The sequence below is a fragment of the Hibiscus syriacus genome, unplaced genomic scaffold (assembly GCF_006381635.1).
Source record: "Hibiscus syriacus cultivar Baekdansim isolate YM2019G1 unplaced genomic scaffold, ASM638163v2 tig00111408_pilon, whole genome shotgun sequence".
NCBI lineage: Eukaryota > Viridiplantae > Streptophyta > Magnoliopsida > Malvales > Malvaceae > Hibiscus > Hibiscus syriacus.
Window position 1 is genome coordinate 96,689 of NW_024063085.1, and position 12,409 is coordinate 109,097.

Genomic DNA, 12,409 nt, shown 5'->3' on the forward strand with positions numbered 1-12,409 from the left:
GCTTGTGAGGAAGTTAGTTTACTCACTTCCAAAATCGCGGCAATCCAAGAAGACTGCAATCATCGAGGCTAAGAACCTAAAGTCCTTAACTCTTGAAGAGCTAATCGGTTCCCTCCTCACTCATGAAATGATGCTTGAAGATGAGATGGACCTCGATAAGATTGACGAGACACCAAAGGAGAAGGAGAAGAAGAAAAATATTGTAGTTGCTCTCAAATCCACAAAAGATGAGAGTGATTCGGATAAAGATGACGTTGACGAGGAAATGAAATTGTTTGCCAAACGGTTCAGAAAAATGATGATACCTTACCGAGGAAGAAAATTCAAACGAAATAAAGGCCTCAAAAATGAACCAAAAGAGAATGACCCTATCATTTGCTATGAATGCAAAAAGCGGGAGCATGTCAAATATGATTGCCCAATATTGAAGAGAAATGGTCAATCAAAGAATAAGCACAAGGCTCATGTGGCTACATGGAGCGATGAAGAGGAACAAGAAGTAGCAAACTTGTGCTTGATGGCATTCGGGGAAGATTCTAAGGTAACCTCTAACTCATTTTGAATTAGATAATTTATCTTATGATGAGTTATTAGAGGAATATAATAGGTTGGCTTTGGATTATGAGAAATTGTTTTTAAAATATGAAAATGATGTTTCAAAATTGAAAAATGAAAATAAGCTCATATCCAAGACCAACAATGATTTTGAAAGTAAAATTAGTGATTTGCAAATCAAACTAGAAGAGTTTGAAAAGAAAAATTTAGATTTGCAAAATTTACTTTCAAAGGTCAATGATGATCATCAAAAGAAAATTGATGATCTTAAAGCTTCTTTTGATAAAGTTGGAATAAAACGTTTTGAAAATGGAGAAAATTCAAAATCCAACTTTGTTAGAAAAAGTTTTAAAAACTACAATCATAGAGGTCCCCGAAGAACCTCTAATGGAAAAATCATTAGAAGTATATGGGTTCCTAAAGGACTCGTTACTACTAAAGATAAGAATATCCTACACAAATGGATACCTAAGTGGACTAGGATTTTGGAAACTAATGAATATGAACCCAAAAGAATTTGGGTACCAAAAATTAGAAATTAATCTATGTTTGTAGGAAAAAGAGCATTGCTACAAGGCACGAGAAATAAATTCAAACTCATGGTACCTTGATAGTGGATGCTTAAGACACATGACCAGAGACAAAAGTCGGTTCATAGAGCTTAACGCCAAAAATAGAGGAGAAGTGACTTTTGGTGATAATTCAAAAGGACACATTAAAGGTATAGGTACAATAGGTAATACCTCTTCCATACAAATTAAAAATGTTTTATATGTGAATGGATTAAAGCATAATCTTTTGAGTATTAGTCAATTATGTGACAAAGGATTCAATGTAATGTTTGAAACTAATGGTTGTAAAGTTATTGACATTGCATCTAATCAGATTATGCTTGTTGGTCATATAATAAGAAACATTTACATGGTGCATTTAGATTCTATATATATGACTAATTTATGCCTAGTTGCTAAGGATGAGCATGATAGTTGGTTATGGCATAAGAGACTAGGACATGCTAGTATGAGTGTTTTACAACGGTTAATTCAAGGAGATTTAGTTCGAGGGCCGCCTAAACTAAAATTTGATAATGATAAAATCTACGATGTTTGTACTAAAGAAAAACAAAAGCGAGTTTCTTTTAAATCCATTAATGATGTATCAACTAGTAGAGTATTTCAATTGATCCATTTAGATCTTTTTGGGCCATCTAGAACTACTAGGTTGGGTGGAAAACAATATGCATTTGTCTTGGTAGATGATTATTCTAGATATACTTGGGTTCTATTCTTAAGTACTAAAGATGAAGCATTAGAAAAATTCATCACATTTTCAAAAGTAATCCAAAACGAAAAAAGGTTACTCTATAACTAGTGTTAGGAGTGATCATGGAACTGAATTTGAAAATCTTGGATTTACTGAATTTTGTAATTATAATGGTATTAGTCATAATTTTTCAGCACCTAGAACCCCTCAACAAAATGGAGTTGTTGAAAGGAAAAATCGAACTTTAGAAGAAATGGCAAGAACCATGCTTTGTGAAAACAATTTGCCAAAAAATTTTTGGGCGGAAGCCACAAATACCGCTTGTTATGTTATTAAACGAGTAATGATTAGGCCTATTTTGAAGAAAACCCCATATGAACTTTTTAAAAATAAAAAGCCTAACATTAGCTATTTTCATCATTTTGGATGTAAATGTTTTGTTTTAAACAACTGTAAAGACAATCTTGGCAAATTTGATACTAAAAGTGATGAAGGAATTTTTCTAGGTTATTCCTTAAGTTCTAAAGCTTATCGAGTATTTAATAAAAAAAATTTAGTTGTAGAAGAGTCTATACATGTTGTTTTAGATGATAATCTCCTTCCAAGGAAGGATTCTTGTTTGAATGATAATGTAGGTATTATAAATACAAATGACGTTAGACATGACGTTGGAGAACCATCATCAAAGGAAGAAACGAAAGATGAGGAAACTCATGATCCTCTCGAGAATCCAACCATTTAAGAAAATGAAGTATCTTACCCAAGAGAGTACAACTATGTCAATGATGGTGAAATAATAGGTGATCCATCCAAAGGGGTAACAACTCGATCTTCTCTTAGAAATATTTGTAATTATGTTGCATTTATCTCATGCATAGAGCCTAAGAATATTAAAGAAGCATTAAATGATGAACATTGGATTATGGCTATGCAAGAAGAGTTAAATCAATTTGAGAGAAGTAAAGTATGTACATTAATTGAAAGGCCTAGTAATAAATCTACTGTAGGTGCTAGATGGGTATTTAGGAATAAGCTTGATGAGAGTGGTAATATAGTGAGAAACAAGGCTAGACGTGTTGCTCAAGGCTATACTCAAGAAGAAGGCATAGACTATGATGAAACATACGCTCCCGTAGTTAGGATGGAAGCAATTAGAATATTATTAGCATTTGCATGTTTTCATGAATTTAAATTATATCAAATGGATGTTAAAAGTGAATTTTTAAATGGTTTTATAAAAGAAGAAGTGTATGTGGAACAACCTCCAGGTTTTGAAGATTTAAACTTTCCAAATCATGTTCTTAAATTGGCAAAAGCTCTTTATGGTTTAAAACAAACTCCTAGAGCTTGGTATGAAAAATTGTCAAACTTTTTAATTGAAAAAGGTTTTTCAAAAGGGAATGTTGACACTACATTGTTTTTAAAGCATAAAGGTAAAGATTTATTAGTAGTTCAAATTTATGTTGATGATATAATATTTTGTTCTACTAATGATGTTCTTTGCCAAGAATTTTCCAAGTTAATGCAAAGTGAATTCGAAATGAGCATGATGGGGGAGCTCTCATTTTTCTTGGGACTCCAAATCAAGCAAAGAAAATATGACATCTTCATCAATCAAGCTAAATATGTCAAAGATATGCTTAGGAAGTTTGGACTGGAAAATGGGAAACCTCATGACACTCCAATGAGCTCATCAACAAAGCTTGACATAGATGAAGGAGGTAAATGTATGGATGTTAAATTTTATAGGTCAATGATTGGCTCTTTGGTTTATCTAACTATAAGTAGACCTGACATTATGTTTAGTGTTTGCTTATGTGCTAGATTTCAATCATGTTATAAGGAATCACATTTACTAGCTGTTAAGAGAATCTTTAGATACCTTAAGGACACTCCTAGTTTAGGACTTTGGTATCCTAGAGACTCTAGCTTTAGCTTGCATGCCTTTTATGATGCGGATTATGGAGAATACAAATTAGATAGGAAAAGCACCTCCGATACTTGCCAATTCCTTGAAAATATGCTGATTTCTTGGTTTTCAAAGAAACAAAATTGTGTTGCATTATCTACCACTGAAGCGGAATACATTTCAGCTGGTAGTTGTTGTGCACAAGTTTTATGGATGAAACAACAACTTTTTGATGATGGAATTGAAGTAGGTACCATTCCTATCACGTGTGACAATACTAGTGCTATTTGTCTCACTAAAAATCCCATCCAACACTCTAGAACTAAGCACATTGAAATAAGACATCACTTTATTAGAGACCATGTGGCTAAGGAAGATATAGTTCTAGAATTTGTTGATACTTTGCATCAATTAGCAGATATCTTTACAAAGCCTTTAGACAAGGAAAGATTTTGGACACTTAGGAAATAATTAGGTTTAACTGGCCTATCTCCACTTAGTGTTTAAAATAATTTTAGCACTTTTAAGAATAAATGAAAAATGCTTATAATTAATTTTGATTGCATTCTTTGCTATTAGTTAGGGGGAGTTTATGATTCTTTGTGAAAAATTGATTATATGTTCAAATAATTTTTAAATGATAGATTTGATTGATTGAACATAGTTAATTTTTTATAATATGAGTTGCCAATACCACTAGAGCAAATTAATTTAACATTTTGAGTGTTTAAAATCAAATTTTAGCAATTTTAGTGTAGAGGGAATCGATACCCCCCTTGAAGGGGAACCGATTCCCCCCACATGGGAATCAATACCCCCTGAGGGTTCTGGTTATATAGCGCCCAGAATACCTCATTTTGCCTCAAACTATTTCTCTCTTCCTCACATCGTTCTCCTCTCTACTCTCTCCTTATCTCCTTATTTCATCAAAAATACCATTTTTAATCGGAATTACTTCAAATATAACTCCTAAACCTGTTGGAATTATCAAAATTGTGCAAACTTCATCCAATCTCACTCTAATCCGAAATTCTTCAAGGTATTTTTCTAAAAACTTCTTTTTATCAATTTTTGATTTTAGAACTAGTTTTAATTAGTTCTAGATTGAAATAGTGATCAGGCATTTATTGTTTAGTGTTTAGAAACTAGATTTTACAACTAATTTCATCAAAATCTCATAATTTTTCAATTAATTCTTGAATTTTTGAAATAAAAAAATGAAAATTTTTAATTAATTTCAAACTGTTGTGTTTTGATTTAATTATGTTGTTAGTATGAAAACTATACGTTTATTAATTTTTAAAACTTTATTTTTCAATAGTTTTCAAAAACTTTGCCCATTAGGATTGGTTTAGAGAACCTTGAGATATTGAGGACTCAATTGAGTTTTGGGATTGATTATATTGCATACATGTGTTTTAAAATTGTAGGTTATTCTTTCCATTCCGATTACCATAGATCATGTCTCACAAACGTTCTAGACCTTCCTCTAGTCGTTCTAGCCAACCTCCAAACTCACCTCCAAATCCTCCACTATCCAACAAATTCCTAATCCTAATCCCGATGATCCAAACATGACCATTCGCAATTCTTGCTTCAATGAACCCGGTCGTAAACAAAATCTCTACTTTAGGTTTTGTCAATACTTTGAGTCCTACAAAATCCGGGAAGAACGCATCCCATCTCTTCAAGCCATGTTAGACATCAATTTCGACATCTTCCTACTCTTCAAGAGTGGAAATTTGACAAACTTTTTGAGCTTGAACCAATAGTCTACCATCAACTCGTTCATATCTTCTACTCTAATGCCGTTTGCATTCAAAACCGGGAGAAAACCTTTACCATAGGAATTCGATCCTATATTCTAGGACGATTCTTTCATCTTGACCCGGAATACATAGCTAAAGCATTAGGATTAGATAATGGCGGGTTAGACAATGAAAAACTGACGGTAGGATCTCAGTATAAACGAAGGGATAGAGCAAGTGTGTTAGATCTTCATGAACTTTTTCTTTATCTCATGATCTCTTGGTGGTTTCGACCATCCGGAGGCCGTTACTCTACTCTCCGAGCCATGATTTATTTTGGCTACATTGTGTCCAAAATAATCTTAAAATCAACCTTCCACAATTATCTTTTCTGAACTTGTCGAAACCGTAAATCTTGTTCCCAATAAGAAATTATGTTCTTCTTTAGTTTACGGTTGTATTCTTAGTAATCTGTTTAAAAAGGATGGGCTTAGAGTTGGTCTTGATGCTTCTTTTCCCCTAAAAAACCAAATCAACCGCTTCTCTTTAACCAAATCGGTATGGAAGTTCAATGAAGAGACTGGTCTTTGGGTTCGTGAACATCCTCCGGAAGCCGATGACTCCGACGATGAGTAAGAACAACACGAGGAACAGGCTCCACCAGAGGAACAGGCTCCACCAGAGGAACAAGCACGACCAGAGGATCAAATGCCTCCATACTTTCAATCATTTATGGAGACATTTGATTTCCGGTATGCATACATGGATTCTCGCTTCACTTCCATAGAGTCTCATTTATCCACAATGGGAGCTCAACAATTGGAGATTCTCCGGGAGAAGCGCGCGAACAATGCTTCTATGAATGAACGCATTAATGCACTCTCGCACATGAGATGGCCACTATGCGAGCTCATTTTCCTCCTCCCGATCCTCATACGGATGCTTGATTATTTGTCATGCTTTAGTACTTTGAAATAGGACTTAGAGATTATTGTTTCAACATTTTTGAACGACTTTGGATTGTTTTTAAGTTTGATTGTTGGATGTTTGAATTTGGTTGATGTTTTATGGATGTTTGAACTTATATTTCTATATATTTGGTTTGATTAAATTTATTCATTATTGCATCATTTAAATCATGTTAGATATATGATCAATTTCACCATATCACATTGTTTATGAATATTGATTATGAAACTAATGGCTAACGTTTCTCTTGATTGTGATCTTAACAGCTTAAGCTATATTTAAATTTTTTTAAAAGTCTTTTTGATTTAACAAAAAGGGAGAGAAATGTTAAAGTGTTTTAAAGGGGAGAAGTGTTAGAGTAAGGGGGAGTAATTTCAAAACTTGATTTCAAAATCTTAAAATTACTAAAATGTTTTGTTATATCAAAAAGGGGGAGCTTGTTGAAAACATTTTGATATTTAGATATAACAAATTAAGTTAAATGAATTTTAAGATTTTCTAAAAGATTTTCTAAAGTATATTCGATATAATTATTCGAATATCAAAAATATTACTCCAAATCTTTCAAATGTCATTTTTAATCCTTACTCAAGTGTAAAATTAAGTTTTAATCTTAAAATAATTTCAAAAACAATTTTACAAAATATTTCGAACTATTTCAAAGCAAAAAATTCCAGATTGCTCAGAGGGAACTGATTCTCCCTGAATGGTTTGGCTCCGAAAAAAACAGAATGCTCGGAGGGAATCGATTCCCCCTGTTTAACGATCAAAATATTTGAATTTTACACTTAGGGAACCGATTCCCCCCACGCTCCAAGTTATTTTATTAATTGATTTCACACTAAAATGACTCTATTGACTCCACTAATCATCCCCAACGTTTAGAATCATTTGAAGATGTATTTAAACAAGCTTAGAAGCCATTGATCAATAACAAGAAACAACAATCAACAAGAATCAAGAGAGAATCAAAGAGAAAGCATCAAACCTCAAGTTTGAGTATTTTCAAGCCTATTTCATTCAATATTCATTTTTGCTTTCAAGAACACTTATTGTGCTCAATTGTATTATTCTTGAGTGTTCTTTCTTTGTTCTAGAATTGTGCAAACATCTTGCCTTGTGAGGATTTTCTTGTAAGCTTGCAAAATTTTTATTATTCTCTTTGGGAGAGAGTGTTCTCAAGAATTTGGGGTATAATTCTTGAGGGATTTGTAAGGTTACTCTTTGTCCTCAAAAGAAAGACAAATTAGTGAATTTGTGGAAAATCCTTAGTGTGGATAGCTAAGGTAGTGAAAGTAGACTTTGGTTGAGAAAGTCGAACCACTCTAAATCGCTGTGCAAATCTTTTCAATTTTCTGCAAAGCTTCCACCGAAATTTTTATTTACCAATTCACCCCCTCTTGGCCAACTCCATCGATCGATTAACTCAACAATTTATTTTAACAAAAATTAATATAATGAAATAGTAATATTCAAGGATGTGAAATTACCATTGTAATAGACAGATAGGTTCATTTATAACCACAAACATTCTAGATTGTTAATTTTGAATCTATTTGATGATCAAAATAACCAAAAAAATATTAGTATTCTTAAAATTTTTATATTAGAATAATTGTGACTACATGGTATACATGTATTATAAATCGGCTAAATTTTCTTTTAAATAGACACTAAAACCATTTCAAACTATTATAAAAGTAGATTATTAATTTTCCTTTTACAAGTTTTCGCTTGATTTTGTATCATCACATTTTATTTGTTTTATTTTAACTTCTAATTCTGGAGGATTTAAATTTATATTAAATAATTTAATTTAAAATATATTTTGGCTTTTACATAAATTTTAATTCAAAATTTTATGTCTTTATTTTTTATATAATTAATAAATTTTCAAATTTTAGTTTTAATTCAAAATAAAGTTGTAAAAATGAGGGTAAATAAATATAAAGTGTGAAGAAAGAAGGAGATAAAATAATTACAGTAAATCTTAGAGTGGAATGAAAATATGATATTTAAAAAGCGGTGGTGAATACATGGGCCAGGTACAAACAGAAGCCGAGCAATACCCCCCCACTACCCACATAGATCACCAACTTTCAACTTACAAACGCATATTTATTTATAGTTTTTATTAAATTAATTACCGTCTTTTATTTCCATAATATTTTTAATATTTAAGTAAATAATCATTTTAATTTTTAACTTTTAAAGAGTATTTTTGTCTCTAACATTTTATTTTTTGACAAAATACTCTAATATTTGACTTAATAGTTATTTTAACCCTTATTTATTTTAAAAATATTTATTTCTATTTTTTAGTAAATTAATCGTCTTTTATTTAAATAATTGATTATTATATAATGAAATATCAAAAATTATTTCTAATATTTAATTAAATAATCATTTTAATCTTTAACTTTTTAAAAATCTTTTAGCTTCTAACATTTTATCTTTTAACAAAAATATTCAAATATTTGACTAAATAATTATTTTAACCTTTATTTTATTTTTTTGGAATATCTTTACCCATAATGTTTTAGTTTTTAATAAAAATATATAACATTTAACTAAATGTTTACTTTAGTCCTTTTTTTATAAATATTTTAGCCAACAACACTTCAGTCACAAAAATCTATAATTTAAAATGAAAATTATTTATTGAATAACGATTTTCATATAAAAAAGTATTTTTACATATAAAATAAAATATTATAGGCTAAAATATTTTTAAAATATCAAGATTAAAGTAATTAGAATTTATTGCATTATATGTCTCCAAATTATAACTCCTATTTTAAATTGGTCATTAAACTTTTGAGGATTTTAATTTAATCCTCAAACTATAACCTTCATTTTAAATTAATCCTTAAATTTTTAAACATTCTTATTTCATCCCTAAAATATGAATCTCTTTCTAAATTGGTCTCTAAACTTTTGAATATATCAATTTCATCTCTAAATTCATCCAAATATGTAACTAATTTCAACTATAGTTTAACCTAAAATTTATTTTTTAAAACATATAATAATATAACTTAATCTAACGATTTTATTATCAAGAGATGTGATTATTATATATGTATAATTTGAGATTAAATCAGAATATTCAAAAAAAAGTAGGGATCAATTTAAAATTGAGGACATAGTGTGAAAATAAAATTAAAATGTTGAAAATTTTAGGAATAATTAAACAAAGAAAGTAGCAAAAATAGAATAGGGAGGGGTAATATATTAAATGGAGGAAGTGAGTGATGTGTGACAACAAACACGAGACTTGTCTCCTCATCCCGAAGAAGAAGAAAGCAAATCCAACAAATACAAAGCAAATAAAAGAGTGTTGGACTGATTATTTCCCATTCCCATATCTTTCTCTCTCTCCCTATCTATTATATGAGAAACCAGAGGAAGATGAAGTGATTTGATGTTGATGAGCTTTTCATTCATTACTCATTTCTATTTCCTCATTCATTACGTTTCTTCTTCAAACTTCTTTACACGCTATAATGGCCGTTCAAGCTCAATACCCTTCCAATATCCTCTTCTTAAACAGGTTTGTTCTTTGCATCTTCTTCTCTCTGCCTCTTTAATAATAATTTCTTAGTTTTTCGTCTTCTTTTTCCAGAGGTGGAGGAGAGGGGCATGAATTATCATTGCAGCAACAAGCAGGTGGTGCTTTTCTCAATCAATCCCATATGTTGTTCAACAATACAAATAGTATTAATCCCAGGAAAAGAGCAAGGGAAGTTACAGCAATCAATTCGTTTTCTTTGCAAATGCAACCGCCGCAGTTGATAGAGCTTTCCCAGCTCCACCGGCCAAATGTCGTCTCCACCGGCCTCCGATTATCTTTCGGCGACCAAAGACAACAAAGTCTGAATCAAAATATTCAAGACCAACAACAACAAAATCTTGTTTCCAGCTCCACTGGTTTTTTGTCCGATGATTTGGCTGCCCAAATCAAATATCAGAGAGAAGAACTGGACCAATTTCTTGAAGCCCAGGTACCCCTTGTTCTCTTTCTTTCAATTGGGTTATCGTTGCTTTTTTTGTTTGTGTTTGGGAAAATGGAACGTATCTTTTTTGGGTTTTATTATAGGGAAAAGAATTACGCCGTACGTTAGCGGAGAAAAGGAATAGGCACTTCCACGCGCTTCTGGTGGCAGCGGAAGAATCGGTGGTGAGGAGGCTAAGGCAGAAAGAAGCAGAAGTGGAGAAAGCAACGCGCCGGAACGCTGAGTTGGGGGCACGCGCAGCGCAACTAAGCGTGGAGGCGCAGGTTTGGCAAGCGAAGGCCCGGACACAGGAGGCAACGGCGGTTTCGTTACAAGCGCAGCTCCAGCAAGCTAGCGGGGCTGCGTTGGCACAAAATAGCAAGAGAGGAGATGATGGGTTACAGAGCGGCGGAGGAGTGGAAGGGCAGGCGGAGGACGCCGAATCGGCTTACGTGGACCCCCAACGGATGGCAGTTTCGGGACCGTCTTGCAAGGCGTGTAGGACACGTGTCGCCTCCGTGCTGCTGCTTCCGTGTCGGCATCTTTGCCTTTGTACAGAGTGTGATCGAGTGGCGCAAGCTTGCCCGCTTTGCCTCGCCGTTCGGGATTCTAGCGTTGAGGTTTTTTTTTCTTAATTAAAAAAATCAAAATAACCGTGGAGTATAATAATAATTTTTGGAATTTTCTCTACCTTTTTTATTTAATTTCCTTTTTGGGGTCTGTTAGTTATTAGTTTTTTTACCAAAGACCCATAAGTTTTACCTTTTTCTTCTACTTGCTTCACAATATACATGGGCCACTTGGGTAGTGGCATGTCTTTCTCTTTATCTACTCTTCTTTTTTATTTGTTTTTGGATTTTTAATCCATATATATAAATTCTTTGATTATGATTTTAATATTTGAGACTTTATTGTTGTTAAATACGTTAATAATTTTGATTTACTTGTTTTGGCATGGAAGAAATGTTTAAACTATTTAGGAATTCAATTTTTTTAATGGGTGTTATCGTACTGTAATACATGTTCAGTCCATCTCTGATGTAGACTTTGCTGAAATAATTGAAAAGTAATGTAACAATTTTTTATGATATGTGTTGATTATAAAGTAATATATGTTTATAATTTTTAAATCTATTGATAATACGTATACATCTTGTAGATGTCATTAATTGAACTGAAACCTTTAAAAAAAAGTACATTATTTTTTATCACTAAAATCATTTAGAACAGTTCAACCATGTAACAACTTTGTTTTGCTTAGTAGTGCCAAAAACATGAGTTCAGGGATTGCCTTTGATTATGAGTTGGATCAAAAGATTGGCAATAGTTTGTCCTAACATTTTCTCTCTGACTTGAAAAAGGCGGAAGAAGAAATAGTGGTGTCCACAGTCCACTAATATATTGGAAACCCAAATGAGCATATTTGGTTCAAATCATATGATCCAAGTGGTGACAGTCAATGGTGTTACAGAGATGCATAATGTCTCCATTATAGGCCTCAACTACCACGATAGCGGGTTTTAAATTGTTGCCTTTTGGAGGCAAATCACTTCAAAACGTGCTTCCCTGTTTCGTAAAGGATCTTAGCATATCATATGCAACCCTGTTCGTCGTGGTCAGTGTCAGATTAAATCAGGGATGATCTGGCGGCGTAGATATCTAAGACATTCGTTTATTGAAAATTTTAAATTATTATTTTGTGTTATTTTTATTAATAATATATTTTCGTACCTTAAAATTTTATAGATTCTTATCTTAAAAATTTACCCATTAACATAAATTTATGCATCTGTTCGTGATCGAGTGGCTGGTGTCCAACATCAATATACTTGCATTCTTATCACAATTTTTTTTCCTAGGCAGACGTTCCCCAATATGGCTTGGTGCAATCAAGGGGTCTCATTTTGCAATCCAACTCTTACAAATTATATGAAGCACCCAGTTTTCTAATTTGATGCTTCAAGTTGAAG

General features: G+C 32.3%; 1 protein-coding gene across 1 annotated transcript; it reads left to right on the forward strand.

The window, feature by feature from the left end:
• Positions 1-9,889: 9,889 nt before the first annotated feature.
• On the forward strand, positions 9,890-11,286 carry LOC120162751 (probable BOI-related E3 ubiquitin-protein ligase 2). Its single transcript, XM_039172839.1, has 3 exons — positions 9,890-9,997; positions 10,070-10,448; positions 10,544-11,286. Exons 1-3 carry the CDS (start codon positions 9,951-9,953, stop codon positions 11,072-11,074), a joined length of 957 nt encoding a protein of 318 aa, XP_039028770.1. The 5' UTR covers positions 9,890-9,950; the 3' UTR covers positions 11,075-11,286.
• The last annotated feature ends 1,123 nt before the right edge of the window (positions 11,287-12,409 follow it).

Bases quoted from the DNA above. Each gene is read 5' to 3' on its own strand.
- LOC120162751 (XM_039172839.1), top strand. From the start codon at position 9,951: ATGGCCGTTCAAGCTCAATACCCTTCCAATATCCTCTTCTTAAACAG. The intron at 9,998-10,069 runs GTTTGTTCTTTG...TTCTTTTTCCAG, and splicing joins AATATCCTCTTCTTAAACAG to AGGTGGAGGAGAGGGGCATG. The intron at 10,449-10,543 runs GTACCCCTTGTT...GTTTTATTATAG, and splicing joins ACCAATTTCTTGAAGCCCAG to GGAAAAGAATTACGCCGTAC.